Genomic DNA, 27,996 nt, shown 5'->3' with positions numbered 1-27,996 from the left:
CTCCGCATAACGTAGACATGTTATCCAGAAGGGCCAGTCTCTGGAAAAGAGCGTCAGGCTTGGTTAAGGTGGAAAGTCAATGAAAATGAGGAAGACTCTGAACAAAATGGATTGACACAGGTGCTGTAACAAAGGGCCCAAGAATAACAGGGGTCATGGTAGTGAGGAGGTGTAACATCAGGAAATCTGGGGGGTTTTGTTTGCTTGTTTGTTCTTTAAAGTTCTTTCTTTTTAAAAAAGTTTTATTGGAGGCTTATACAAAGCTTATCACAATCCATCCATCCATCCATTGGGTCAAGCACATTTATACATCTGTTGCCATCATCGTTCTCAAAACATTTGCTTTCTACTTGAGCCCTTGATATCAGCTCCTCATTTTCCCCTCCCTTCCCTGCTCCCCCCTCCCTCATGAACCCTTGATAATTTGTAAATTATTGTTATTTTGTCATATTTTACACTGCCCGACGTCTCCCTTCACACAGTTTTCTGTTGTCCATTCCCCAGGAAGGAGGTTATATGTAGATCCTTGTCATCAGTTCCTCCTTTCCACCCCACCCTCCCTCCACCATCCAGGTATCACCACTCTCCCCACTGGTCCTGAAGGGATCATCCATCCTGGATTCCCTGTGTTTCCAGTCCCTCTCTGTAGCAGTTTGCATCCTCTGGTCTGGCCGGATTAGTAAGGTAGAATTGGGATCGTGATAGTGGGGCAAGAAGCATTTAGGAACTAGAGGGAAGTTGTGTGTTTCTGCTATGAGTTAGAACTGAGTGAGTAGCACCTAACGACAATAACAACTGGGAGAGGAAATCGGAATAAACTGCTAGGATTGATGCCGGGTTATTTTCAAAATTACACTTCAGTATGTCAGGAGTTGGTCCCACCAAATGAACATAAAGGTGGACACGGGTCATTGTAATTCCCAGAGCAGGCCAGGTAATTCTGACAGTTTCGGGCCACACAATTCTTACCTTCTTGCAAGAGCAGAAGAGTGATGGTCATCTTCTTCTGACTAGAAGCTTGGCTCACACCCCCACCCCACCCCCACCATTACACTTTGGGGCATCACTTTGGAGTCAAGCTGGCTTGGTTTAAATCCCAAGTCGACCCTTTCTGTAGAGTCGCTATGAGTTGGAATCGACGATGGCAGTGAGTTTGGTTTGAGTTTTGGTATACCTTTTCCAACTATGTGAGTAAGTAGGGCAAGTCGTTCGACTCCTTGTCCTTCACATTTCCTCCTTTGTAGTGTTATTCAGATTATGTACGTTACATGTAAAGCTTTTAGAAGCGTTTTACAAAGGGAGTACCCAAAAAAGTCATGGTTTTAATTTTTTTAAAAAGGCAGAACAATGTTATGCTCTTTGGAGCACACACTGACCCCATGCCGGCTGTCACTCTTGCTTTCTCAGGAGACTCCTGTGCTGGCTCAGTCAAACTGAAGAGTCCTTTATCACTTGCTCTGCTTTCAGATAATTAAGGAAAAGTTGAATAAAAATGAGATGGTGCACAATGGAGCCTTCAAAACAGATAAAAACTTGACCGAGTCTAGTCCCAGGCTATCCAATAATTTGCAAAGGCCCCAGGGCAACTTGAACATCCAATCCCTTCAAATCCCGGACCCTTTCAAGTCCCAGCCCTTCATAACAGAACTCTCTTATTTGAGAGAGAGAGAGAGGGAGAGAGAGAGAGAGAGAGATCTTCTAATATATCTTCCAAGATTTCTCTTGCCTGGGAAGGAAAATGATGAATGAGCTGCATCCCTCTGATCAAACTAATTGGCATGGAGTATATGCCCAATAAGAGACCCTAGTCAGGTGCTGAGTTCTCTGGGCCATGATCTTCAGAGCTATTTCAATAATAGGTAACGTGCTCACATGTGCCATTTCTCTGAAGATTAATGTCTCACGATTGCATTATGACATGAGGTTTTACAGCACTTTCTCGGGTGTATGATATGTGATCCTCATGAAAGTTGGGTGAGTAATTCTTGAGTGGTTAATGGGGATTGAACAGGTCATGTCATCATGTCCAGTTCACAGTAACTTGCCCAAGATCCTGTCTGCTAAAAAGCAACAGAAGAAGAACTAGAACCCAAGTCTTCTGGTTCCCAGCCTGGTGCCCTTCCTGGTCCAACATCCTGTTTTATACACGACTCCCTTCCCCCTCTCCATTTCTTTGAATCCCTTTTTATAACTGTGATGACCCAAGTTAGGCATGATCTTCCAGTCAGGAAGTCTTATCCTTGGGAAGTTGTGCTAAAGCTCACCTTCCAGGCCTCTCCCCCTCCCTTTCCTTCAATTCCTTCGGTACGCCTTATCCCTTCCAAACACTGTCTTCCTCCACACATAGTACACGGCCCCGTTTACATGAAATGTTCGAAATGTGCAAATCCATATGGACAGAAAGCAGACCAGTGCTTCCAGGGCCTGGGAGAGAAGAGAGTAGGGAGTGATGGCTGATGGATATGGAGATTCGTAGTGGAGGGAAAGGAGCATTCTACAACTAGATAAAAGTGGTGATTGGATAATCTTGTGAATATCCTGAAAATCCCTGGGCAGGATATACAAACTCTTAAATGGTAGAGTTTAAAATTTTTTTAAAATAAAATTTTTAAAGCAAGCAGAAGAAACAAAAGACCACGACCCACCGTTTTGTGATCTTGATCGTGGACAATTCCGTTTCCAGACTTCCTTCCGTCAAACAAAAGCCCAGTCATTAATGGAGAAGCAACAATGTGCCGCTCTTCCATGAACTATGTGGGCATCAAGGAAGAGCGGTTGGACAGGTTAAAGACACTAGCACAGCGCCTGCTCTTCTAGAAACTCAGCCCCAGGTCTCACCACTTCCAGGCCACTGACTTCATTTCTAACAAAGGGATTTCTTTTTCAGCACCAACTAGGTGCCAGGCACTCTGCTAGGTGCTGTACAGGAAAAACAAATGAGTAAGTCAAGGTCCCTGCGCTCAAGGAGTTTAGTCAGGGGAGAGAGACAGACTTGTAAACAAATCAAGGTAATACAAGGCAGAATTAAACCAGAGCCTGATAGCAGTACAAACAGTGTACTATGGGAACACAGACAAAGCAGCCATTAATTCTGACTGGAAATATCAGGGAAGGTGTGGCAGAAGAGGTGGCATGTAGCTGAGCTGTGAAGTGAAAGTTAAGTTCACCAGGTGGAGAAAGGAACAGAGAAAGAGGGGATGCAAGAGAATTAAATAGAGGGGATTACATTAAATGGAGGGAATGGCCAAGAAATGAGGCCGAGGCTGGAGCAGGAGCGCCCACCCTCCTTAGACAAACCTGCACCTTGGCTTTTCCCGTCTGTTGAGTTAGAAAGCCTTGCTCCCCTGTCTCTCTCACGTGCTGCAATCTCAGTTCCATGAAGGGCAGGGTTGGGTCTGCTGCATCTTGCTGTCGTGAAGACCTCACCGCAATGGCTGATGCACAGTAGGGACTCAATAAAAGTTGGAAGAATGAGTGGATTCCTGAGCCAGCAAACACACCAGAATACATAAATAAAAGGCTAGTGCATGGGGGGTGGGGGGGCGCAGGAAAAGCAACCCATCGTGGTTGGAGAGAAGAGCCACAGAGGGCTATTCTGGGAGAAAGAGGCTAGCGGTGTCGGTCAGAGGTCAAATCAAGCAGCAGATGGACCCATGCCACGGGCATCAGACATGACCGACGAGGCTGAGGGGCACTAGGTGTTTCCGGTGTCCCTCACATTACATGAATGGAACAGCTTATGAATTTCTCAGGCTCCAAACACGTTCTGACTAACGAAGGAAAAATGTCTAGGAGAAGGTAGGAGCACACATAGTAGCTGCTTTAGTAATGGTCTTACAAAAATTGAATGGAAGAGAATTACTCCCCCCCTGCCCCCCCTACCCCAGAATAGTGTCGGTTTCCCCCGAACCGCAGTATGTTCCTGATCCGCATTCTAGTTGTGGTCAGTTCTGACCCCCACACGTTTTTCTCTTACACTCATTCCCACACTATATTTGCAGTCTTAGGTTTGGGTCTTTACAAGCATATTTTCTTATTAAGTTTCAACCCTAATTAGGATAGGCTTATTTTTCCAATGCATAGGGTCATTCAGAGCTTTATTACTATTTTCCAGAGAAATCAAAACCACACCAAATTTGGGACCCACAAATTTGATACACAGATTCTTGATTTCTTTGTCTGGAACATTGGTAAATAGGCTGACTCGGCTGGCCCTCGGGACCAATTTCTTGTGAGCCATCCCCAATGTCTTTCCTCTCCCCACACTCTCTCCAGCACCCACTAATCTGCAACGCAGATATTCAGCTGGCTAAAGCACTGTGGCCAAGGCCTTACTTTTCCCAGGTTATCCAGTGAAACGGATCACTTTAGAGGCGTCTCTCTGGTCTTTGGGTCCTGCTTGATTGCTGTGAACAATTAAAGTTGCCTTTTTGAGCTGCCCTTCACAAAACCATACTGGCTGCTAGTGAGTGCTTTGGGACACCCTAGGTGACTGTACATTGATTGTTGGCTGCTGCCTTCTCATGTTTCTTCCCAAAGATCAATACGTTGGCAGCCTTTAACGACTAGGGTCACCCTGCATTTCCTCCCTTCCTATTATTTGCCCTTTCCTAATCCTTAGGGACTTTTCCAGTTCTCAATGACTTCTCAAAAATAATGACCTATGGGACGTTGGCCACATCTGCTGGCCCGGCCCGCATCCCCAGGGTACACACACATCATGCAATGGTTCTGATCTGAATGCTCCCGTTCCTCTTTCTCTCGATAACCGTCGCTCCGGCTTCGACGGACTTGCTTGTCTTCCAAACATTCCATCGTGGCTGCACTTTCTTTTCCGTCAGCTACTTGCCCATGGTCTCTTCTGAGGAGAAAAGATGAAAGGCATCTGAGTGTTCAGCTTTATCCATCCATATCCTGACAGCAATATGAATTTGCTCCTTCTTGATAAGGGAATCCAGTTTTTCTCTAGTGTTTCTTTGATAGATTGATTGATTGATAAGTTTCCTCAAAAGATTGCTTTGCTTTCGATACATACTAGTGATGCCTTCTTCTCAAATGGGACCATCCTTCCAATTTTTTTTAATGTTTTTTTCCCCACATCTGCTATTCCCATATGTTCTGTTTCAGGGACCTGAGTTGATTTCCACATTTTGTATACTATTGTCAACAAAAGCACAACACGGGACTAAGGACCTACACATATTTTTGTAAAGCCAAACCAAAAACCATGGCTGTCATCATTTCATATGCTAGTTCATGAAAAGAACATAAAGGAAAATGTAAATAGGAGGGGGAACCACCCCCCCCAAAACTGATTTTTTTCTCAAAGCTATGTATTTAAACTTTTTTTATGAAACAACCTTATCACCTTCAAAGTACTCTCCATTACACTTAATACATTTGGCAAATCTGCGATTCCATTCGTGGAAAAACATTTTTCAAACTCATCTGTTTGGATGGCTGACAGCACCTCCCTCATTATTTCTTCATTTTTAAATCATCAAATCACTGTCCTTTCATGTCCCTCTGCCTTTGCGTATCACAAGGAGCGAGGTCAGGTGAGAAAGAGCCTGGGGCAAGAGATGCACGCTGCTTTTGTCCCCAAACTGGCGCACTGAGATGGCTGTGTGAGCAGGTGCACTGTCCTGGTGGCCAAGCCAGCTTTCCATCTGCCACAAATCAGGCCTTTTTTGTCACACACTGTTACACAATCTTTCCAGAACCTCTAAATAGAAAACTTGATTAACAGTCTGACCTAGTGCAACGAACTCCAAATGCGACATCTTCCTCACATCACATCCGGGTATTTTTTGGGTACCTTCTCGTATTTCTTTCCTTGTGTGCCTGTTGTGATCATTTGCTAATAGGTACCTGTCTCCCTTGCCCTCCACAAAAGCAGGGGTCATGTGATGTTTCCATGAACCTTGCATGTCTGAAGTAGTTCCTGCCATCACAGGGTCACAGGGTGTGTTTGGTAAAGAACGGGACAGAGAAGAGGATGCTTGGTAGCATATGTCAAATGGTACAGGTGATTCATTTTGCAGCTTGGCAGTGGGGGGGTCACTCCTTCAGAGTCTCATAGTCAAGGGAGACCCCATAGAGCCCTCCATAATTCACTGCTCACATCACTAACACGTTATCTTCATTCCTGGCTTTCTCTGCATTTAAAATGGATTTCCTTCATTGTCGCCCCTACAAAATCCAGCTTAAGCTCCAGCCTCCAGACACCTCTGATCACGGTGTTCCCGGTTCATCACTCCATACCGCGTCTCCCACTGTTCATATGTTCATATGGGGGTGGGTGGGTGGGAGTGTGCCTCTTTCCACCCTGCATTATTTACATAACTAATTTCAATGACTTGCTGAGTCCCTATAGTTGTGTAAGGAAGCAAAGGTCATAACCCAGATCATTGACCAGAGCATTCAGCACGTGGAGAACAAAGTCCGCCTTGAACATCCCGCTGTGGTCCCTCGGTTGGCACTTCCTGTGGCACTGCTGCTGGAGGCGTGACTGCGTGCATCTGTGCCCACTGCTTGGGGAGTGGTCCGATGTGATAGAACCGTGCACTCTGACGCCAGGACCAGATGTTCGATCTCTTCAGAGACCCACCAGCTTGTGAAGTTGGTGTAGATGTTGTGGAGACCGAATCAAAGAACATGCAATTAGGAATGTAGCAATGAGACCGATCAGCAATCAGACCCGAACCTTAACAAGAGCCGCCTGAACAAATAGCTCAGAACCAAGATTTCAGATGATTCTAAGGGTTAAAAATACAACCATGTAGGTGGTGCTCCAACACTTTTGCAAAAATGAACCTACACGCTCCTCTTTGTCATCCAATTGTGAAAGTCCAAGGAGAGACATGTCACTCCAGAACCCAATGATGCAGCCCAGCCCGAATCTGCACATGATCCATGTTATCTTCGTGCTCGGCCTTCAGTCGTCATGGTGATTACACCTTCAGTGCTGTTAAGATCAAATGAACCTATTGTTATTACTTTACTTTCATTTTTCAAGATAAAGAATCAAGCCTTGTCCTCCCTATTTACTGTAAAATCTGATCTCACTTTATTTGGCTGCATTTTAAAAAATATGTCGCATTGTGCTTGGGGTCAAAATGGCAACAAATTTGGTGAAAGTTTACACAATCGCCTTATACAACATCTGTCAATTTCTATACACATTGTTGAGGCTCTTGTTACATGTCTTCACGGTGCATTCATGTTTTCTTGCTTGGCTGCCTTCTTACGGTTCCAACTCTTGTCCTAGGGTCCCCCACTCCCTTAGAAGTTGACCCTTTGGTCTCATGTAGATGCTTTCTTAATAGAGCACCACACTCCAATAATAGCCTTTCTTGTGGGTACCAGCCTGTTAGTTCCCTAAAAGATGACTTCAGGGGACAGTTTCCAGTCAAGGTCTAAGGACGATCTCAGGGAGTCCCCTTGACTTAACCTTCATTTTAAATGGACTTTTTCTGGTACCAATTACGCTTAGATAATGAGAAAACTCCCCATTGTCAGCTGTTACCGCCAGAGCGGTCTGTTCTCACCACGTTAAATAATAACCCCACTCAAGGGTAGAAAGTATGAATTCTATCGCTTCCCACTATCCCCACCCTCAACCCCACTCCTCCCACCTACCCCCGGCATGTGGAGAGTCACAGGATTCGCATGCAGAATGTAGTATTAAGGACCAATTGGGTGGCCTGGGTTGAAAGAAGCTTCTCCTGAAGGTGGTAGCTATGCCACCAACACTCTCCAACTTTCATGACGGTACCTCAAGTTGCCCATCTATTTCACGGTAACTCCGTTGATTCCGGACACGATCCACGATCCACCTTGGGAGGAAAAGGTTTTGAGACTGCCCTTTAAGACTGGTGTTGTGTCTTCCTGTTCACCCTGCAGGATATTCTCTCCTATCACAAAAGGAGCCATCAGCGCCTCGCTCCTGGATTATATCTGGGTTACCTAAAGCTTTGTAGCTCTGTGGATCAGATCAAAGTTCTCGTCACCCAAAAGTTGCCCAACATCCTCTGCCATGTGAAGATCCGTGACAACAATAACATTTCCAAGTAAGTTTTCTCCAGGGCTGAAACCATGGCTCAAGGAAATAAGTTGAGGAGGCGGAAGCAGCAGCCTTTGACTTCCCGGTATAGTTCCCATGGTGCAGTCGTCTCAGGCATGAGCACACGGGACAGCCAAGCCTGGGTGTCAACACTAGGCAGGTGGGATGAGGAGAATGGTGGTGTTGATGGGCGGGCCCAGTAAGCCCTCTCGGCTCCCTCCATGGCTCAACCACTGACGTTCAACTGGGGAACCGACAGGCGACTATAATCTCAATGTAGCCATTCCCAATATCCCTCATCAGAGTCTTAAAATGGTCACCTTCTTCTACTTGGCTAAACACTATTTAGGGGCATGGGTTCGACAGAGTCAACGATCCCCTCATTTGAAGGGATCTTCCCCAGGATCGCTCTCTCCACCCCCACCGCCAGCCCCCACCACACTCTCCGGTGCCTCCGTTCCTTCTTCTTCTCTAGGGGAGAAAAGAAGTCACGTAGCCGGGGTTCTGGAATCTCAGCTCTCTGGGTTGGCCTAGCTATGGGGAACTTGCCCACTCTTGGTCGTCTGGCTCCACGTTACATCTAGCCCTCCTAACAGGCTAGAACCTAAGTCTGCTCTCATGAACTGGATTGTGCGCAACCTTGAAGCGAAACAGAAAGAAAGAGAAGGAACGGAAAAGACAAGAAAACAACCTTCCCAACAGTCTGCCAGCTTGAGAGATGATGAACTAGACCTTCCGTTCCCAGTGACACTCGAAGACATGCCTAACCCAAGGACTCTGATTTGGTCATTTACGATCGGGCGCCTAACGTGGTAGCAAAAGTGCACAATATCTCCTGAAGTTTCTTAAGCACGTGCTTTCTTATGGCGTTGGAGGAGAGGATGAGGATGGTCCTTCGAAGGAAAACTCACAAGGCGGCCATGTTTTCTTCTCCTTTCCCTTATCAACCACACCTAGACTTTAAGTCTGCCCTCTGCTGGTCAGTGCTACAATCAACGCGACATCACCTCAGCCCCCCCCCTCCCCCCCACAGGTCCCATGGCTTAATTGACTGAGTGTTGTTGAGCAAGGATGACTTTCAGCCGGGTGTGTGTCTCAGGAGTTCAGTCTCCGTATTTCAGTGGCCAGGCTCATTTCCCACGGCCGAGCCCCAAGTTCCCTTTACACAAAAGATCCCCGCAGCCTTCACTGTGAATCCCATCTCCCACCGGCTCTAGCCCGAGCTGATCAGTGAATGTTGGATGCTGCTTGTTATTCTGATTGCTCATTTATATATTTCCTAATTCAGTCACAGGCCCTTATTTTAGAAGCATGGTCCTGTATACGCTTGTTGGTCAGACACCCCTGATTTTCGTAAACATCAGGAATGGGAGAAAAGAAATCAGGCCCGAGCAGGATCTCCAAGAGAGGTTCCCAGTTATGATTGAAGCCAACTAACTATAGGTCTGCTTGGAGTCAAAATGTAGTTTTGAGTAAGTCTACGCCCACCCCTCCCTTACTGGGATAAATGAAACCAATTCCTTGGAAGGGAATAGGGAGTGAGTGGGTTAAGATGGGAAGCGCATGCCACTCTCCCTGTCGTCTTCTCACCCACCGAGTGGAGCCCAGACTGGTGGAAGCCTTTGGGGGAAAAAAAAACAAAAACCTCAGAGGGTTTTCACCCGAGTGGGAACATATGTCAGCTCCTCTCTCTCTGCATGCCCCCAGAGCAGGAAAGCTAAGCCCCGCTGCTCTCTAGAGAAACTGGGCCAAAGGACTGTGTTTAGATACTGGTGCTAAAATACCTGTGGAAACAATGTTGCCCAAGAGGCATTTACCTTGATCTGTCCAAGCTCTTCTGCAAGAGCGGCCTTTGGGGAACAAGCCAGATGTGCTCTCCTCCCACCACCATCCCTTTTGCATGACATTTGGAAAAGTTCGTTAGGAGGGATTAAAGAACACACAGAAGAAAGACGCAGATGACTGGTTTGTAAAGAGGATGGGAGCAGGCATGTGTGTCCCCTGGCGCCTTTTATTGGAATTGTCTGGTGTCCCTCTTCTGGGAGTGGAAAGAAACCAAAATAGTCCCCTGATGAAAACAGACCGGACCTGCAGTAGTGCCGTGGGGTTTGCTGCCGGATCTAGACCAGCCTCCTGCGGGTTCCCAACTGCTGATGCCACTGGGGTAGCAGCATGCAGGGTCTTGGGACTTAACGAAGATCTGCAGGGGACAAATAATGGGGACAGTGAAGAAGTTAGTACCAAAATATTTGGAAGCTCTGGTACCAAGGACTGGCTCACACAAGTTAGACCTGCCGTTCTGAGGTCGATAAGCTTTGATGGGTGAATGGAGCTGAAATTTCAAAGGGCTAATGGGATGCTCCCATAATGGGTGGCAAACAGTTCCAGTGCCATGCACTGCACTGAGCATTTACGCACCAGGTCCGGGGTGTGTATACGAAGCAAGTTCTGAGCTGTGTTCTGAAATTTTGTTTTATTTCTAATTTTAACTTGACTCAACATACAGAGAGGAATGGGAATGGATCCAAAAGCTTTCTGGCTCTGAATATATGGAAAGTGTGGATCATACTTCTGACTGCCCCATGCAATTGTTCTTCTACGAGCTCCAGATGGCAACGAAAGCCCTCCTTCAGCAGATCAATATACCTCTGCACCAGGTACTCAAACTTACCGGTCGTTATCTTCTTTTATGGCTCCTGGGAACTGTGTTGCGGCATAAACCTTGCTCAAGAGGTAAAGGGAGAAGAAAGAAAAAGATAGGCTTTTCGTTTATTTTATCTTCACTTACTTAAAGACCTTTTTTCATGCAAGCGCGTGCATTTGGAATGAAATGCCGAAAGGTAGACATAAGTTGCCTTCCCCTTGTCACGCTGCCTACTTCCAAGTCTCCTGATCCCCCACTGTGCTTGGCCAAGCGCAGAAACATCGTTGGCCCATCTACCTGATAGACACCAAGTTTCAGCCTGAGGACACAATGAAACAAGAAAAGATAGATAGATAGATAGACAGACAGACAGACAGACAGACAGACAGACAGATAGATGATAGATAGATAGATAGATAGATAGATAGATAGATAGATAGATAGATAGATAGATAGATAATTAGATGGTTGATCTAAGAACAGAAGGTAAAGATAGCATCATCGATTGGGGCTCTTGGTTGGCAGACGTGGTTAAGGCGAGCTCAAGTACTCTCGGAAAGTCTGGCCATTCCAAGAGGCGCCTCAGAAGACAGACCTGTCAATCTGTTTCCGAAAGGTCCCAGCCTGGAAAACCCTACGGAGCATGGTTCTGCTCTAACACTCATGGGTGCTGTAGTTCGAATCCACTCGCTGGCAACTAAACTGTAGCATAACCTGCAGCAATGGCCAGAGCTATGCCCTATGACCTTTCCCCAATCGGAGGATGGGCTGTCAAAACAATTGTTCTAGTTGAGTCAAAATGTAGCATCCATTGATAACGTACTCCAAGAAAAAGTAGTGGCTGAGAGGAGGATAGAAGTGTACAGGCTCTGTGTAGTAGGTTAGCGTGATGTAGTATTAAATCAAATTATTTTTTTCTTCTCTTTGGCTTTGTTCACCATCCCTCATCTTCCCCCTACACAAGCACACACACACACACACACACACACACACTCACACACACCGTGAACCAGCACACTTAGCCTGTAAACAGAAAGACCATTATAGGAATGACTGTTTCTCTTTAAATAACAGAGAGACAACCATGAGCTGGCCTCTGACCCACGGAAACAGGAAGCTAAATTAAAGCCCCAAGAGTGTCCTTCCACTGGGGTACGGCTCTGATTGTCAGTAACTGCTGCAAGACTGGGCCAAGACAGGCAGCAGGGCAATGAAGAATAAATTGCACAAGCGGCCCTAAAGACACAAGGGGCGCAACCAGCCTATTCCAGGGGCGGCCGAGTGCTCAGGAGGAGGGGGGACGTGCCAGCTCTGCTGTGACAGTAGATACTATTAAAGGGTTTCTGGGGCTTAGCAGGTTTGAAGCGGCTCCTATTTCACAGGTGACGGGCTACATGGACACATCGGGAGAAGGCTGACAACAGGGCATGCAACGCTGTTTGCTTGTTTATTTGTTTGTTTCCCTTGATACTTGTCAAATTCTCTCAGTCCTTGGCCAGAGCCTACATTTTCCCCCCTTAGCCCACTTAAATTGAAACTAGTGGATTTTTAATTCGATCCATTTTTTGTTGCTTCATGTACTTATGTTCATCGTTTCGAAAAAGCCCACAGAATGCGATCATTTTCTGCCTTTATAAGCAGCATAAATGTTGTTTTCCGAGTTTATGTGGAACATGACTGCCTTAAATCTTGATTTTATATAGCATTATTAAATGGGCCGAACCCTAATATTTAGGTGGTATAAAAATGCCAAGCTTGAAGTCGTGTGATGCTGTTAGATGTTTTACGCCGGTTTGGCGTTGTTTATGTAAGGGTCATGTTGTAACTCTCCTGTGTTCCCTCCGCACGTGTCCCTCTGCAGGCACGGAACTTCCGCCTCTACACACAGGAGGTGTTGGAAATGGGTCACAGTGTGTCCTTTCTTCTCCTGCTCCCTGCCTCAGACGACGTCTGTACCGCCCCGGGACAGAATAACCCTTACACCCCACACTCCGGCTTTCTTAACCTCCCTCTTCAGATGTTTGAACTAGGTATACTAGCTTGTTTCACCTACAAATATGAACCCAGCCTCCTTATAATAAAATCACAAAGTTCTATCTGTTTCCCCTCGTCCCGGCGGAGGGTCCATAAATCACACGATGGCTTTGGCAACACCCCTCCCCAGAACTGTGTACAAGTCGCAGAGAAAGCGAAGTGCCAAGACTAGAGGCCTGACCGATCCTTACTGAGCGCTCACCAGGGCCCCATGGAGAGGCGGGATTCAAACAGAAGGTTCAGTGGCCACGCTGCAGTTCTTGCCTCCTCTCTGCTCCCTTGGAAGAGAAATGCACGAGCGGACGTTGGCATGAAAGGCACCGTTCACTCACTCTCTCTCCCCCGGTTCACTCTCTGGGGAGTGAGGGTGGGGGCATAATGGAGTTAACATGTAGAGTGTGGAGCACTTCGGGGCGGGGGGGAAGCCTATACCATCACATCGTGCCGGTTTATTAAGGAACCTTTACTATGAAATAGACTCGACATTTCTGACCGAAGAACTCAGGCGACTGGCTCTCTCGGGATGCAGTACTGCGGGGATTCGCATGTGGAATTCTGACTGGTGGAAGATCTTGCCTTGACTCTCAGCAAGAAATAGCCTGGACCCAGTTCCTCTTTTTTTTTTTGCACTGAGAGACCCCTGCTGCCCACCGAGGTTGTGAATGAGATGGCTTTGTCTTCTCTTCCCAGGCTTCATCTAGGAACAGGCTAGCAAGTGGCAATTAGCAAGGGGGTTCAGTCGACTCCAATGACCTGTAGGCGGTGGGAAGGTGGGAGGGTGGGTGATGGAGGCAGACCCTCTTTGCATTGCCAGTCAACTAGCTGTGAGACCTGGCATCTAAATCCCAACTTCTCCTTCAAGAATGAGTGGCTTCAGCCCTGGGCTTCCTTTGCTTCAGCAGCTCAGATGCCCCCGAGTTAATGAATGCCGATTGTTAGGTTCCAGAGGAAGGGGGCTCGTTAAGGGAAGCTTTAATCAAGCTGTTGAGCTGGGACTGGAGAGTCCTAGGTCCCTTATGGTGTGACATGGGCGATCACTTAGCCTTTCTGTATCTTCCCTGGGACAAACAACTGATAACATGGGCGGCACCAATCCCAAGAGACCTAGCGGTGCACGTGGCCGTTTAATGAATTCTCAGTCAACGAGCATTACGAGTTCATGTTATAATACTCTTGATGCAAAGGAAGATAATGTGCTCAGGGTATTGGGATTCAAGTCAGCGAACATCTACTGGGTACCACGTCTACAGATTCTGAGTCAAATGAGACAAAGGCTCTGCCCTAGAGAGGTTGTTGGTATGTCTGTAGGAGTAGAATAAGAATAGAAATGCCTCTTCAATAAGGTAGTCTGTGTTAGAACTCATACATGCGACGTGATTGAAATCATAGGAAATCGTAAATACTAAGAAATCATTTTCAACTTCTGACAAAGGAAAAGTCCTCTGGTTTTCGAGGAAGACATCAGAAAAGACCTCTGAGAGGAGAAGCTATTTGATGTGGAATTTAAGGAAAGGTCAAGATGTTTGTAAATATGCATAAAATGAAACACTTCTTTGTTGGAAGGAACAGAATGGAAACAAGGTCCTAGATAGCCAGGAAGCAATTGGTCTGTTTGAATAGATCCGAAGAACGGTGTGAGGAGAGTGAAATATATGGCAGCACAGACAGTTCAGGGTCATGGTGAGCAGAGATTGATAGGCTGATGAGGAGACGACAGGAGGAACAGACTCTTCAGAGAGTTGCATAATAATCCAGTGTTGGAGTGGAAACCAAAAGGAGAAAACAGGAGATAAGAAATGTTGGAAATAATAAGAATTGGGCAGCTATCTGAATGAGTATAGGTGGTCAGTAGAAGGAGGGTCAATGGGGGAAATGATGTTTTCAGTTCTGACTGTGTTGAGTCTGGAGGTGCTAATTCAGCATCCAAGTGAACATGTGCGTTTGGCAATGGAAAAGCAGAAGAGAACGTTAGGTAGCAAACATGTGCATGTGGTCATTACCTAAAGAAGCCATGATCGTGAGTACTTTCCAGAAAGAGCCAACTGGCAGGAAATCCTTTATGGAGCATTCACCAACAGGCCGTTCTGTGTGAAATGGTCATTGATGTTACATGCTTTGAGGAAAAGATATATTCAATTTGTTTCCGCAAGCCTCAATGTCCCTGGTGGAAACAATCAGTGATTTGGTGTCACCCATTGAATATATGACTCCCACGTTCTGGGGGTCCAAGTCATGCAAGTCTCCTCCCATTCCCGTCTTTCTGGACTTCCTAGGAAGCCATTCCATGCCCCATTCTGATTTCTCTCAGTGAGTGGAGTCTGTTAGCACCCATTACCTCTTTGTGGTCATTCACTCACGCATTAATTGGTACTCACGGAGTACCCTACAGTGTGCGCTATTTTAGGTCCTGAAGAATCAGCGATAAACAGATTTTTCATGGAGCTTACATTGTAATGGGGAAGAAAGATAGTAAGCCAACCAGCAATTATATTATAAATAACAAAGAGCAACAGAGCTATGAAATAGATAGATAGATAGATAGATAGATAGATAGATAGATAGATAGATAGATAGATAACTTAGGGTAAAGGCCTAAAGTGGCCATTGTAGACAGGATGATTGGGGAAGGTTTCTAAATAGGATACATCTGAGCAAGGACCTGAAGACGTCCAGGCAGTGGGGAAAAGCAAGGGTAAAGGTCTCAAAGTAAGAAAGCGTGCTTCTTGTCCTGAGGAAAAACTAAGAGATTGATTCAGGTGGCGTTCAATAAGGGAGGGAGAGGAGTTGGGATCAGAATCAATGGGGACTAGATTGTGCAGAGGCTCAGAAACTATGAGAAGGACTAAGTTTACTGTAATACTACTATTGATATTCCAATGGAGGACCTTGAGCAAGATAGTAGCATATTAAAAGCTTAACATTTTTAATACAGTAGGAGAAAAAGAAGAACAAAGTTTGCTTTGTTTAAAGGATATTTAGAGATGCACATTCCATAACCTGTGCCCTCTGTCTAGTTTGTACAATTTCCCAAAATGTCAAGTTCTGTTTTCATTCTGACGCAGTTCATTTTTTAAGCTCATCTCTTTCCACATTTTATTAGAAATTGCAAGGAGAAACCATGCAGTCCTTTTAAGATCTTGCTTAGAAATCATATCAGCCAGCTATCTAGATTCATCACTTCCAAGTTCAACTCTCCACCATATATTTATACATAATTCAGGCAAGTTCTTTGCCACTGTATAAAAAGCACCAGCCTTACTGCATTGTCCAATTGCATGTTCATCACTTTCTCTTAACGCCTCATCGCAAGCACACTGAACGCACATTCCTCCCCATGCTCTGCTGCTGGTGCCGTTGTTATTCTCTATGAGGACAGACTTTGCCTCTGGCTTGCCTCACTTCCCATGAGCCATCACCAGCATCGCCTTAGACATCCATAAATTCTATCAACAGTTTCTTCAAAGCAATCTAGGATTTTACTAGGAGGCATCTTACAACTCTTCCAGCCTTTACTCCTTACCCAGTTCTAAACCTACATCCACGCTGTCAGCATCTGTTGGAGCAGCACTCCACCCTTGGACACCAAATTCTGTCCTCTTTATGTGGTGCCGCAATAACAAAAAACACCCCAAGTGGTGCCTTTAACAGTCAATAATCCAGTTTCTCCCCCTTTTTATGAGACTGAAAGACCAAATTCAAGGTGTTGGCTCTAGGAGAAGATACTCTCTCACTGCCGGCTCTGAAGGTCAGTCCTCGTCTCATGAGCTTTTGTTCCTAAGAGATGTCCATGTGGCCCGGCATTTGTCTTCCCCCATCTCTGCTTGCATTTAATATCTTTTATATTTCAAATAGACACCCTACCCTCTAGTGCATGGAACTGAACAAAGAAGTCCATTCCCAAATGGGATAACCACCACAAGCATAAACAATATATATTGACGGGGACACAATTGAATCCATAGCGACCAGCATGTGCTATTTTTTGGCTGTGAAAACCAGGCCTTAATCAAAGCCTGAGTGTTGATAGTTTCTGATGGGAAGATATTTGTTTTCAGAGTAAGTTTTCTGACCCTCCTTGTCCTATCGTTGGTGATCCCACTGATTAATGAGGATCATGCAAGGTTCCAGAAGCCACTTGGTTGGGCTTGGCTCCGTGGGCACACACAGCTCGGGTAGTCTTTCCAAAGGGTCAGAGGGGAATGTTACCAAGGACAGGAAATAAATCACTCCCTAGCACACCGTTTATTATACTTCGGCACCACCAGAAACTATTTTTTTTTTCAGTATCCTTGGTGCTTAGTAAGAATCCTTGGAGAAGTCTTCCGTGAAGACCTCTGTAAGGGTTGAAAAGCAAATATACTCCTTTGAGAATGAAGGTGAGCCTGGCTCAAGACATGGTACTTTCCATTGTCTCATATTCTTGGGGTGGGGTGGGGATTTGGAATAATGAACAAGGAAGGCAAAGGAGAATTGAAGCCTTTGAAGAATGCTGTTGGTGAAGAATCTTGAATAGATCATGGACAGCCCGAGAAATGAACCATCTGTCTCGGAAGAAGTACAGTCAGAATGCTCCTTGGAATCAAGGATGGCGAGACTTCATCTCACATACGAGGCACATGTTGCTGAGAGCGATTAGTCCATAAAGAAAGACATCGTGTTTGGCGAATCAGAAGATCGACCCAAAGGAGGAAGACCTTCAGCGAGATGGGTTGACACAATGGCACGACAATAGACTCAACATACTAATGCTTGTGAAGATGGTACAAGTCCAGACAGTGTTTTGTTCTGTTGAGCATATGGCCACTGGACTCAAAACCACAACAAGAATCATAATAAATTCAACCCTAATCCCAAGCAGACATTTAGAAGAGGTATATTCATCATAGATACTTCCTCTACCAGCCATCAGCCATTGGCGCAACGGCACTGGGCTATGTAGCATTTCCAAGGGCTTGCTCTAGTGGACGAAACTCCGTCTCAGAAAGAAGGAAAGAAATATTGGCTTCATTTGAATTTAGTTAAAGTAGGGCATGTTGCCCTTCTCAGGAAATGCTGTAGTCAAAGGTCAAGAGATACACTCAGCCCTTCTGAGAAAGAAGATTCTGTTACAAATTCAGTGAGAATCAGAGCAACATGGGCATTCTCATGGAACTCAGAAGGGGGTGAATTGTGAGGATACGTGAATGATAATGCCAGAATCAAGAGTTATACTACACTTCACCTTGACTAGTCTAAGTCACCCCTGCCCCAGTGCAAGGATTTCAGATTTGGCAAACTGACCGTGTTCCGACAGGGGCCTAAGTGAATCATAAATAACTTGCTAACCAGCTATGGAAAATGGCATCGCCGCTTATTCCAGCACTAAAGAGATCTAGCAAGGGCAAGATGGCAAAGGCACTGAGCACTTGGCCCCTGTAATAAAGACTAGGCAAGGCTAGGCCCCTCGCCGGGGTGCTCGCTCACAGGCTGAAGAGTGGGGCAGAGAGGATGTCCACTCGACAAAGACTATAAGCACTCCAGGAGCAGGGCTGGGCTCAGGCCATGTGGGGCAAAGACCACCAAAAACCCATACCCCTCTCCACGGCCCCAGGACTGTGGCACTCCCCTCCTGTGGGTAAGATGAAGACAGGACCCTTCCCAAGAAAGAATGCGTGTCCTGGTACTATGGGGGGTCACTGTTCACCCTGTTCCTGAGAATGAAAGGGAAATCAGCATCATGAGCCCTAAGAATCTCCGCCCAGTGACGTGGCCTCTGGAGGGTTTACCTAGCCTGCTCTGAGGAGGTCGCCTTGCCCTGTGACCCTGTGAGCGGTCATAATTGACAGCAGGCCGACAATGAAGAAAGCTGAGTTTCATTGATTACCTTGGTTCTATGGTCCATACTAATTAGACTGGGGGAGAGGAGGGGAAGCTGGTGGGGGAGGGGTGTGCAAAAAATTGGTGGGATTTTTCTTTTAAGAATTATTTGAGGCCTGGTCTATATTTCATACTTCTGTGCTTGACTGCATCCTTCACTCAACAAATATTTACTGAGCTCCTACTGTGAGCCAGGTGGTGAGCCGTAGCTGGAGACAGAGACAAAGCACAGAGTCTCTCTACCAGAAGCCTAGGGAGGGTACACCCATCTAGACCAATAGTTCCAGTACAGTGCTGCTGCCAGGCATGGGCCATTGAATTCTCGAGGAGAGATACCTAATCCTCCCTGACCGAGCTAGTATTTGATCTGGACCTTGAAAGATAGATCAGCATTCGCCAGGCAGAACAGAAAAGGAAACATGTTAAGCAGAAGGAACAGCATATGGGCAAAGGCTCAGAAAGCTGAGAGAACGCGGCCTCATTAAGTCGTCTTTGGGATTGGTGAGGAGATGAAGCTAGCCATTAAAAAGGTCAAAATCACAAACACCCAAAAGGTATTGACTGGGCTTCATTCTGTTGGCAATGGGGAGCCCATGAAAAAGAATTAAGGCAAAAGAAAGATACTGTCTTGTTGGTTGTTCGCAGTTCTGGGGAGGATAGATTGTGGAAGAGGCCAAAAGTGGGCTGAGACGAGAGGCAGTGAGGCAGTTAAGAGACTGGTCCAGGAAGGGGATCATGAGAGCCGGAACCAAGACAGCCCCAGTACGGGAGGAGAGGCGAAAGCAGAGGCAAAGGGAACCAGGAGCTGAAATCGATGGAATCCGCGATCGCTCAGATGGGGTGAAAGGACAAGATGGAGAAGCCAGAGAGCCTGGATAGGGTTCTGAGATGGATACTGTTGCCAGCCACAAAAGGAGGAGCTGTGGGGGGGTGAGATGAGGAGCCATGTTGACAAATCCTGAGCTTCGAGGTGCCTGTGGGACACCCAGGCAGTGGGCAGAATAGAATTTGGCATACCAGAAATGGCATACTAGCAACCTTCGTTTTGAGTGCCCTTTTGGTTGGGTTTTGTTGTATATTTGTTTGTTTTAAATACCAGATCTGAATTCCAACTATCTACTCACTACTGTGAATCACCAAAGGCCATTCTGACTCACAGGGACTGCCGACAGGGTTTCTGAGCCTACATCTTTCTCGGTGCCTTGTCTTTCTCCACCGGGCTTCCGGTTTAAATAGGAGAAGACTGGGGTTCCTGGGCCTTACATGCCCACTTTCACCCAGCCTGGAGAAGCCAGAACCACGATGTCTGCCCAGGTCAGCCTGACATCGGAGCCCGTGTACTTTCCATGTCCTCCCAATCTGACTTCTCGTGGGTGGTTCTGGCTAGGGTTCAAGTCTCTCACGGGCTTCCATAGAAGTACAAAGGCAGAGAAGGGAAACCACAGAGAATTCGTCTTCGTTTGGGAATTGCTAACAAATCATGTGGTCCCGATAATGACATTACTGCAGCCTTATACGATTTTGTCTGTGAAATCCATGTGATTCACATAAAAAAAAAAATTAGAAGCTTCCAGTCTCTCCTCTCCCTCAGTGATGGCTGCCAAGGGTATCATTGCTGAACCACAAAAGACTATGTTAAAGTAACATTTGTTAAAGGAACGTTACAGGCTCTGGATGGAAACCACTGGCGCGAAGAACTGCACATCCGAAACCTCCTGCTAACCCCCTTTGGGTGTGTGGCGTGGATGGCATGGGCGCCGGGGCCACCCACGGCTCCTGGGCTCCCACTGCAAGGAGACACACCGAGAGGACGTTGTGGAAGAACGAGGATTACACCCCATGTAAAGCAATTCGTCCCCATCAATGGCCAAGCTTCTGGTATTGTGCCAGTCGATTGGGAGCGACAAGTTATTTGAGAGCATTTTTTTCGAATTATCTATATTTCATGTAGGAGTGAATTGGAAGTTCTTTTCATAGGCCTCCAGGCCATTTTTAATTGTAATATGGGTGAATGTTGACGGAACAAACGGTTTTCCACTCAACGATGCATAGACATTTTTGTTCCTGGCACGATTGACGTCCCCATAATGCAGCAGCAGCTGTCCTCTGGCCCGCCCTCTGAGCGCTCTTCCCGGGCCAGTGCAGCATTTTGAGTTGTTCGCACCGGGGCTTGTCTCCGTACCTGCCTCCCCGGCCTAGCTTCTTCACCCGCTAGATTTCTCATGTTGAAGGTTGAGTACAGAGGTGAATGCAGTTGTAGGCTGGACAGGCAACTAGAGACATCGTTTCTGAGCTTCCAGGTGGCTATCAAACCAGTAAGCTTGCTCTTTGATCTTTTTTTTTAATGATCATAAGTTTGTTAAGGGCTCACTTTACATCTCTTCTTATGGAATATTGTCTATGTACTTTTTCTGATTGGGCCATTTTGAACCTTTCTTATTTTCTATGGATTTTTTTCCCCTAACATTTCTTCTCCCTTAGGGATGTTAGTCTGGGTTTGTGATATTGTTCTTAGTTTTTTTTTTCTTTCTGCTTATTCTTTGGCATGTTAGCTTTGATTTTAGTACATTTTGCCATGGAAAAATTATCTCTTTAGTTTATATACCTAGATGTATTCACATCTTCCTTATTGCATTTAACATGTTAGTAGTCATCTGAAAACCTTCTTTATGCCCAGATGAATTTACCCATATCTTCTAATACAAAACTCATGTTTAGATCATTTATCCATTTGGAGTTTATTCTTTTGGATGATGTGAGGAATTTTGTCTTTTTTCCATATGACTCTTCCGTTGTCCTGACATCATTAATTCAAGTAAAATTGCCCCACGTGATATCCTTTTTTTAAAAAGACATTCTCCAGTGCTTCTACCTATCTTTCCAGAAAGAGGGAAAATATGTTTGTGTGTGTGTGTATATTATACATACATGTATGCATACATACAAGTGTGTGTGTATGTGTGTATATGTGCACGGATCCAGGGTGTACATATACTTGGTTTGCAGTTGTGGACAATGTTTCACTGCTCCCCTATGGTTTTCCATGCATACTTCCTCTGCAGCGGACAGTCTGTTCCTTCTCCACTGTCTGATCTTAGTCAGGAAGCTTTGCAGAAAACTGTTCCCTCTGGGCGACCTGCTGGTATTTGAAATCCCCGTGGACAGCTGGCAGCATCACAGCCCCACCGACAGACCGCTTCTGTGGCACATAGGGCCGCTATACGTCGGAAAGGAATCAGCGCAATGGCATCTAGCAACCACAACACACTCGGTTACCAAGGGACTCTTCCCTCGCTTGCTCTCCAGCCAAGAGAGGCCATCTGTCAAGTGTGAACAGAATGTAATCCCTCCATGAAAGGCAGCAAGGCATAGTCCGAGAGCCTGAGGGGTCAAGAGTAAGCTACCAAGTCTTGGTGCGTCCTTCCGTGGAGCTGCTAGTAAATCTCAGAGGCGGGATGCTCCCCTTTCATAACAAAGCAAATGAACAAACACCTCAAGGACACAGGGAGAAAAGAGGACAGAGCAAGCAGGGAGCCTGCAGAGACAGAGCCTGCACGCGTTTGGAGCAAACAACGCATTGATCTATTTGTCCCTTAGATGTCTCTTGAGAAGCTACAGTGTTCCAGGCTGTAGAGAAAATAAAAAATTCAAATAAGATATCGTTGCTGCCCTCCAGGAAGCCACAGTCCAGTACCACACCAGCGCAAACAAGCGAACTCATCATTATAATGTAGCAGGATACGTGTCGTAGGGGCATCTAAAAACAAGACCTAGAGGGTCATATGAGTTCAACTGGGTTGAAGCAGATGCCCCCTGACAGATCTGACTGAAGCCACCTTGGTGGTGAGTCTCGTGAACTTGGCTCCAACGTCAGCCACCCTGCTTAGGACAGAATGAAGCACTGCCTGGTCCCGCGTCACCCTTGCCATTGTATTTCTATTTGAGTCCATTGCTGCAGCCCCTGGGTCAGTCCACCTCGTGGCGGGTCCTCCCCCTTTCAGCTACCCTGCTGCTTGACTCAGCGTGATGGCCTTTTCCAGGCACTGGCCTCTCCCGAGAACGTGTCCAAAGTGTCTGAGATGAAGCCCCCCATCCTTGTGTCTAAGAAGCGTAATGCCTGGGCTTCCTGGAAGGCAGGTTTGTTTGGCCTTCTGGCAGCTGATGGTGCTGGCAAAAGTCTTCACCAGCACCGGCGTTCCTGTCCATCATTTCTCCTCCGGTCTTCCTTTCGCATTGTCAAATCCTAAACCACAACGTCAAATCCTAGATTCCCAAGCGCTGTCTTGATGGTGATAAGAGGCTGACTCTTACCCTGCAGGGAATTCTGCAAGAACTTTAAGCAGAGAAAAGGCGGCCAAGCCAATCAGATCTTTTGAGAGAAGCTCAATCGTCTGTCCTTTGCCAAAACGGCTCTATGAAATAATTTCTTTTGTGTGTCAGGCAAGGGAGGATTCAGCAGGGTAGAGGAAGTAGGGATGAAGAATCTGGTACCAGAGAGAGAAGCCAAGCCCAGAATTGAGACTACCTGGGCTGAGAAGCCCCTTCACAGAATCGGACCGAGCTGGAGTAAGGATGGACCACTGAAGTCCTGGGCCGGTGTTTCTCTCCCACTTCCAAATGGAGAAATGCAGAGATTGCATTGTATTAGCCGCTAACACGTCCTCATATTTACCCTGAAAGGAGCGTGATCAAGGAACTGTGGGTTTTGCGGAAACCTCCCAAGTCTCAGAGAAGTAGGACGTCCTCAGATGCGCCATTCAAGGTAGTTAGGCTTAGTGTCCCTACGTGATCAGGTCTTCATCTTAGTAATCAACTGTAAAGATGTACAAGGCAGGAATGAGGTGTTCTTTCTCGAATCCCTCACAGCCCCACCCCCACCTCCCCACCCCCACAAAAGGCCCAATAAACATGTTTCAACAAACTTGTCCCAGAGCCTAGAGCACACTGATGACACAAGTCAAGGGCACAGAGAACAAGTCAATTTCCCAGAGCATGCATCTTCGGGGTCAGCGTGCCCAGGAAGAGGCCAGGGCTACACCTGTCTGAATCAGGGTGCCTTCCTCCTCCCCCTCTCCCCCCTCCCTCTGACAGGACAGTCACTGACCAGAGCAGGTTGGAGAAGAGGAGGAAAGCGGATTCCCTCTCGGTCCCAAGTGAAGGCTCTGCCTCACACTGCTCGCTTCACCAGGAAAAAGGGTGCATAATGGAGACCAAAGTGTGACTCTCCTCGGTCCCCCGATTGTTGAACGAAGGCCAAGTCAGCGGAGGACCCAAATGATCTGTCCAGATCTCATCGGCTCCCACCAGCCTTCCCAAGGAGCTGCAGAAGCAGGGGCAGGAGGGGACTCCAGGCACAGGGGGGAAGTTGACCCATCGGGGATGACACACCCTGAGAGAGCATCTCCCTGGGCTCCTGAGAAGCCTTAGAAAGCACAACCAAGATATCATCAAGATTGATGCCGAAAAGCAGGCCCGAAATCAAAACCAGATTTCAGTTTACTGTTTGGCTTTCTCCCCCCACTCCTTTAAAGTGATAAACAAGCTTGTAGTGTGTGTGTGTATGTGTGTGTGTGTGTGTGTGTGTGAATGTGTGTGTATGTATGAGTGTGAATGTGTGTGTATGTATGAGTGTGAATGTGTGTGAATGTGAGTGTGTGTGTGAGTGTATGAGTGCGGATGTGTGTGAGTGTATGCGTGTGAATGTGTACGTGTGAATGTGTACGTGTGAGTGTGTGTGTGTGTGTGTGTGTAAAGGTGTGTGTGCGCAGTCCCTGCTATGGGGAAAGGTCCACATAAAGTGCAGCTTGAGCCAACCCCACCTCCCCCTACCTTACCAGGCCTCAGTAAACCTTAAAAGGGAATACTGTCTGACTACAGCCAGACAACTGGCCCCTTAAGAGCACATTTATAATTTATTTATGGCTTAATATTTTCCACTGATAGGATTAATAAATCATGTTTGCATTCAACTTGTTTTCTCTGAGGTATGAATTTCTCTATTTTGATACCAGATCATAACATGTCTTATTTTGCTTGTCCGTTTTCCAGTTCATTTCTGCAGCTACAGGGAGAGATTTATTGGTCTATATTGCCGCCTCTCTGCCGTGGTGGAGCTGGATTCTCTGAACACCCAGCAGGCCCTGAGAGAAGCGATCTCAGACAGCGAGGTTGCAGCTGCCAAACAAAGACACCAGCAAGTGTTAGATTTCATCCAGGTAACAGATGGTGCCTCCTGGAGGTCCAACGAGGCACTCCAGGCCGGGCGGAGGGGAGGGGGCCGGCCTGGGGATGCCCGGAAGCCTGTGATGACTTGGGGAACACCCGGTGGGGTAGCCTGTTGGCCGGGCTACAATGGAGGGCTCGGACGAAGGTGAGCTTTCCAAGAAAAGCGTAAGAAGCCCCAATCCATTGGCCTCTCCCAGAACTGTGTCCTTGGGTAGCAGAGGCGCCTCGCTTCATAGTGAAAGCTCACCTCTAAAAGAGGTAGTGACTGAACTATTCTTCTCGTTGGGTAGTCCATGGATAACTGCAGTGGAAAGGAGTATCTTATTAATGATCTCAATAGCCCGGGCTGGGGGTGGGGTGGGGTGGGGTGGGGTGGGAGCGGGGAGAGAAACAAATGAACCGTTAGTTTTATGATAACCTGAAACCAGTCAGACCCAAAATGCTTTAAGTCTTGGACTCGGTTCAGGCCGAGCTGGCACGTCCTGATGTGGCTATGGCGGCTAAAGAAGGGGTCCTTTATGCGAGGCCTGGTGTGCAAAGACCTAGGCTAATCGGCCAGGGTCTCGTCAGTGAGGGGCTGCAGACAAGAGAAGGTGGAAGGATTGCTAAGGGTTGAATTCCCCAGTCCATGAAGGCCTGCTGTAGCCCTAACACCCAGTCCCGGTAAACATGACCTATTCAGAAACAATCTTTGCAGATGCGCTCAGGTCCAATTGAAGGAAGTCAGACCGGAGGAGGGTGGGCCCAAATCCATGATTAGTATCCTGGAGACCAAATCATATTGCTGTCCATTCGATTCCCATTCACGGCAACCGTACAGGACAAAGTCGGACTACCCATCAGGGGCATCCAAGTTTGCAAGCTTTACCGAAGCAGACCGCCACGTCTTCCTCCTGGGGACCCGCTGGTGAGTTTGAACCATGGACCTTTCCGTTGGCGACCGAGGACTCTTCTGGTGTCCCTTAAACCAAAACCAAACCCGCTGCCATCAAGTCCATTGTGCGTCACAGAGACCCAACACAACAGAATACAACGGCTCCTTAGGGTTTCCAAAATTGTCCATTTTAACGAGAGAAGACAGCCTCCATCTTTCCCCAAGAAGCAGCTGATGGGCTTGAACCACTGGCCTTGGGGTGAGCAGCCCAGTGCCCACAGAGAAGGGAAGATGGCATGTGAAGACACAGTGATACAGAGGGCAGGGTGTCATGAGGAGCTGAAGGCAGAGACTGCAATGGGGCATCTCTAGACCAAGCAACAGCAAGGACTGCCGGCCGCTGCCCGTAGTGAGAAAAGACCCCTGGGAAATCACTCCCTCCCAGCCTCCCAACGGAAGCAGGTCTCGAGGTCCAAGAACAGAGAGAGAACAAAGAAATGCCTGTTGTTGTGAGCCACCCGCTTGTGGTGCTTTGTGCATTGGCTTAGGAAACAAATACAATGACCCCCTAACCAGGAGGCTCACTTTCCTGAGTGTGTCACCATGATCTCAGACTCCTCCCAGGAGTTCTTGGCTCTGACTGACACCCTGCTCTGCTCTTTTCCATCAAGCCGAGGACTCTGCTGCCTTTCCCTCTTTCTCTTTTCTCACACCACTAAGTCGTCTGGATAGAGGCAGGCGAGACCAGAAAAGCTTCATGGTTCTAGCCTGCCCTAGTCGTTTCCCAGAGCAGGTAATTTGAGATACACCCCCTTCACCCCCTACATTCTCCTCTGAGCCAGCCAGGTACACATAGACTTGGAAAAACTCCAATCCCCAACGGGTTCACAAAATAATTTCTTGACCTGGGGGGAAAATATCTCAACGATCTCCCTGCCTTGAATGGCCTACCTGCTCCACCCAATAGGGAGAACTTCACTGAGCAGAGATCATTACAGTAGCATCCCTCTCCTGTGTGGGGCATCTCCATCTGTCTGTCTGTCTGACTGTCTGTCTGAATGAAGGCCAGCTGCAGCCACTCACCCACAGGCATTCACGGCTCAGCCCACCGCACACACACCATAACCTGCAGAGGCGACCACCAGCCAAGAGAACGTTTGTGCGATTCCAGATCTAAGACAGTGTTGAAGTCGCTACACAAACCAAATATTGTAAAGAGCAAGGGAGTCTATGTCCATAGGGCTAGGAGACGAAGCCAAGGAGGGAGCCAGAAAGAGGGAGGGTGGACTAGAGGAAGTGCAGAAAGCCACAGATAAGGTACGCAGGTCTTGGGGACAGCATGCAGCAGAAATGGCCTGGCATGGAGACTGGGAGCGCTTGGCATCTTTTTGAGCCACGAAAACCTAAAGGGCAATTAGGCTATAATTTATATAGTGCAATGCTTCAAGTGCTCCTAAGCCGTAATAGAAACACAGCTCATTAAATGTGGCCCATCGGTCATCCCCTCAGGCACCTTGTAAGTGTGCTGTGAGAGAACTGATCACCTTGACATTTTAATAAAAATATTATCTTGCCTGAGTGTGAGAAAGGCGGGTAATTTATGGGACTTGAAAACTGTACAGGGCTTGGTGGGGAATGGGTGCAGAACATGGAACCAACGGGCCCCAGCAGTTCACGGTCTGCCCTTTCTTTCTTTCTCTTTCTTTCTTTCTTTTTTAATGTGTCAGCAAGTCTTTAGAAGCTGAGTTTGGACCTCAAAACTAGGGTGGATTATGTTGTCAGTTACTCTTAGGACAACAGTTTAAGGTAAAATGGGAGAAAATTGTACTTCATTCGGAGCTACTTAGCTGAGTCCTGTGAAAGTCAGCCCATGGCCCTCCCTGGTCTTCTGTTTCTGCGACCGTCTCCTCACTGAGAAATCAGAAGTCATAAAAGTCGTGTATATATATAAATATATATATATAATGTCTGAATCATCCACAACCCTTCCCAGACATTTGGGCTGAGATGGTTCTAGCCAGAGAGAAAAAGCAGACTATTTTAAATAATTGTCGATGTTTCCTAGAGCTGCTAGAACAAGCTACCACAAGCAGGGCGACTTCAAAAGCCACAAAGGTATTCTTCCGAATTTTCCAAGGCTGGAAGTCCAACCTGAAGCTGCTGCTGGCCACACTGGCGCGGAGGTTTCAGGATGGAAGCCATCATTTGCCTGCTGGCTTCTGGGGAAGGAAGAGTGGCATTCTGTAGCCGTGAGCTCACCTCTCCAGTCTCGCCTTCGGTGGCCAGGTTGCCTCTGCC

At 47.0% G+C, this 27,996-nt stretch overlaps 1 protein-coding gene across 1 annotated transcript in view; it reads left to right on the top strand.

Annotated features, from left to right (window-relative positions):
• ANKFN1 (ankyrin repeat and fibronectin type III domain containing 1) overlaps positions 1 to 27,996 on the top strand; it is a 175,464-nt gene that overhangs the window by 124,036 nt on the left and 23,432 nt on the right. Inside the window, exons 12-15 of the mRNA XM_075559286.1 lie at positions 7,906 to 8,072; positions 10,572 to 10,722; positions 12,571 to 12,739; positions 24,648 to 24,814. Of these exons, the coding sequence (XP_075415401.1) occupies positions 7,906 to 8,072; positions 10,572 to 10,722; positions 12,571 to 12,739; positions 24,648 to 24,814 (654 nt within the window). The remainder of the gene's footprint in view (positions 1 to 7,905; positions 8,073 to 10,571; positions 10,723 to 12,570; positions 12,740 to 24,647; positions 24,815 to 27,996) is intronic.

The sequence above is a fragment of the Tenrec ecaudatus genome, chromosome 10 (genome assembly GCF_050624435.1).
Source record: "Tenrec ecaudatus isolate mTenEca1 chromosome 10, mTenEca1.hap1, whole genome shotgun sequence".
NCBI classification, from domain to species: Eukaryota; Metazoa; Chordata; class Mammalia; order Afrosoricida; family Tenrecidae; genus Tenrec; species Tenrec ecaudatus.
The sequence above is the reverse complement of the archived record's forward strand: the minus strand, read 5'-3'. Positions and strand labels throughout refer to the sequence as shown.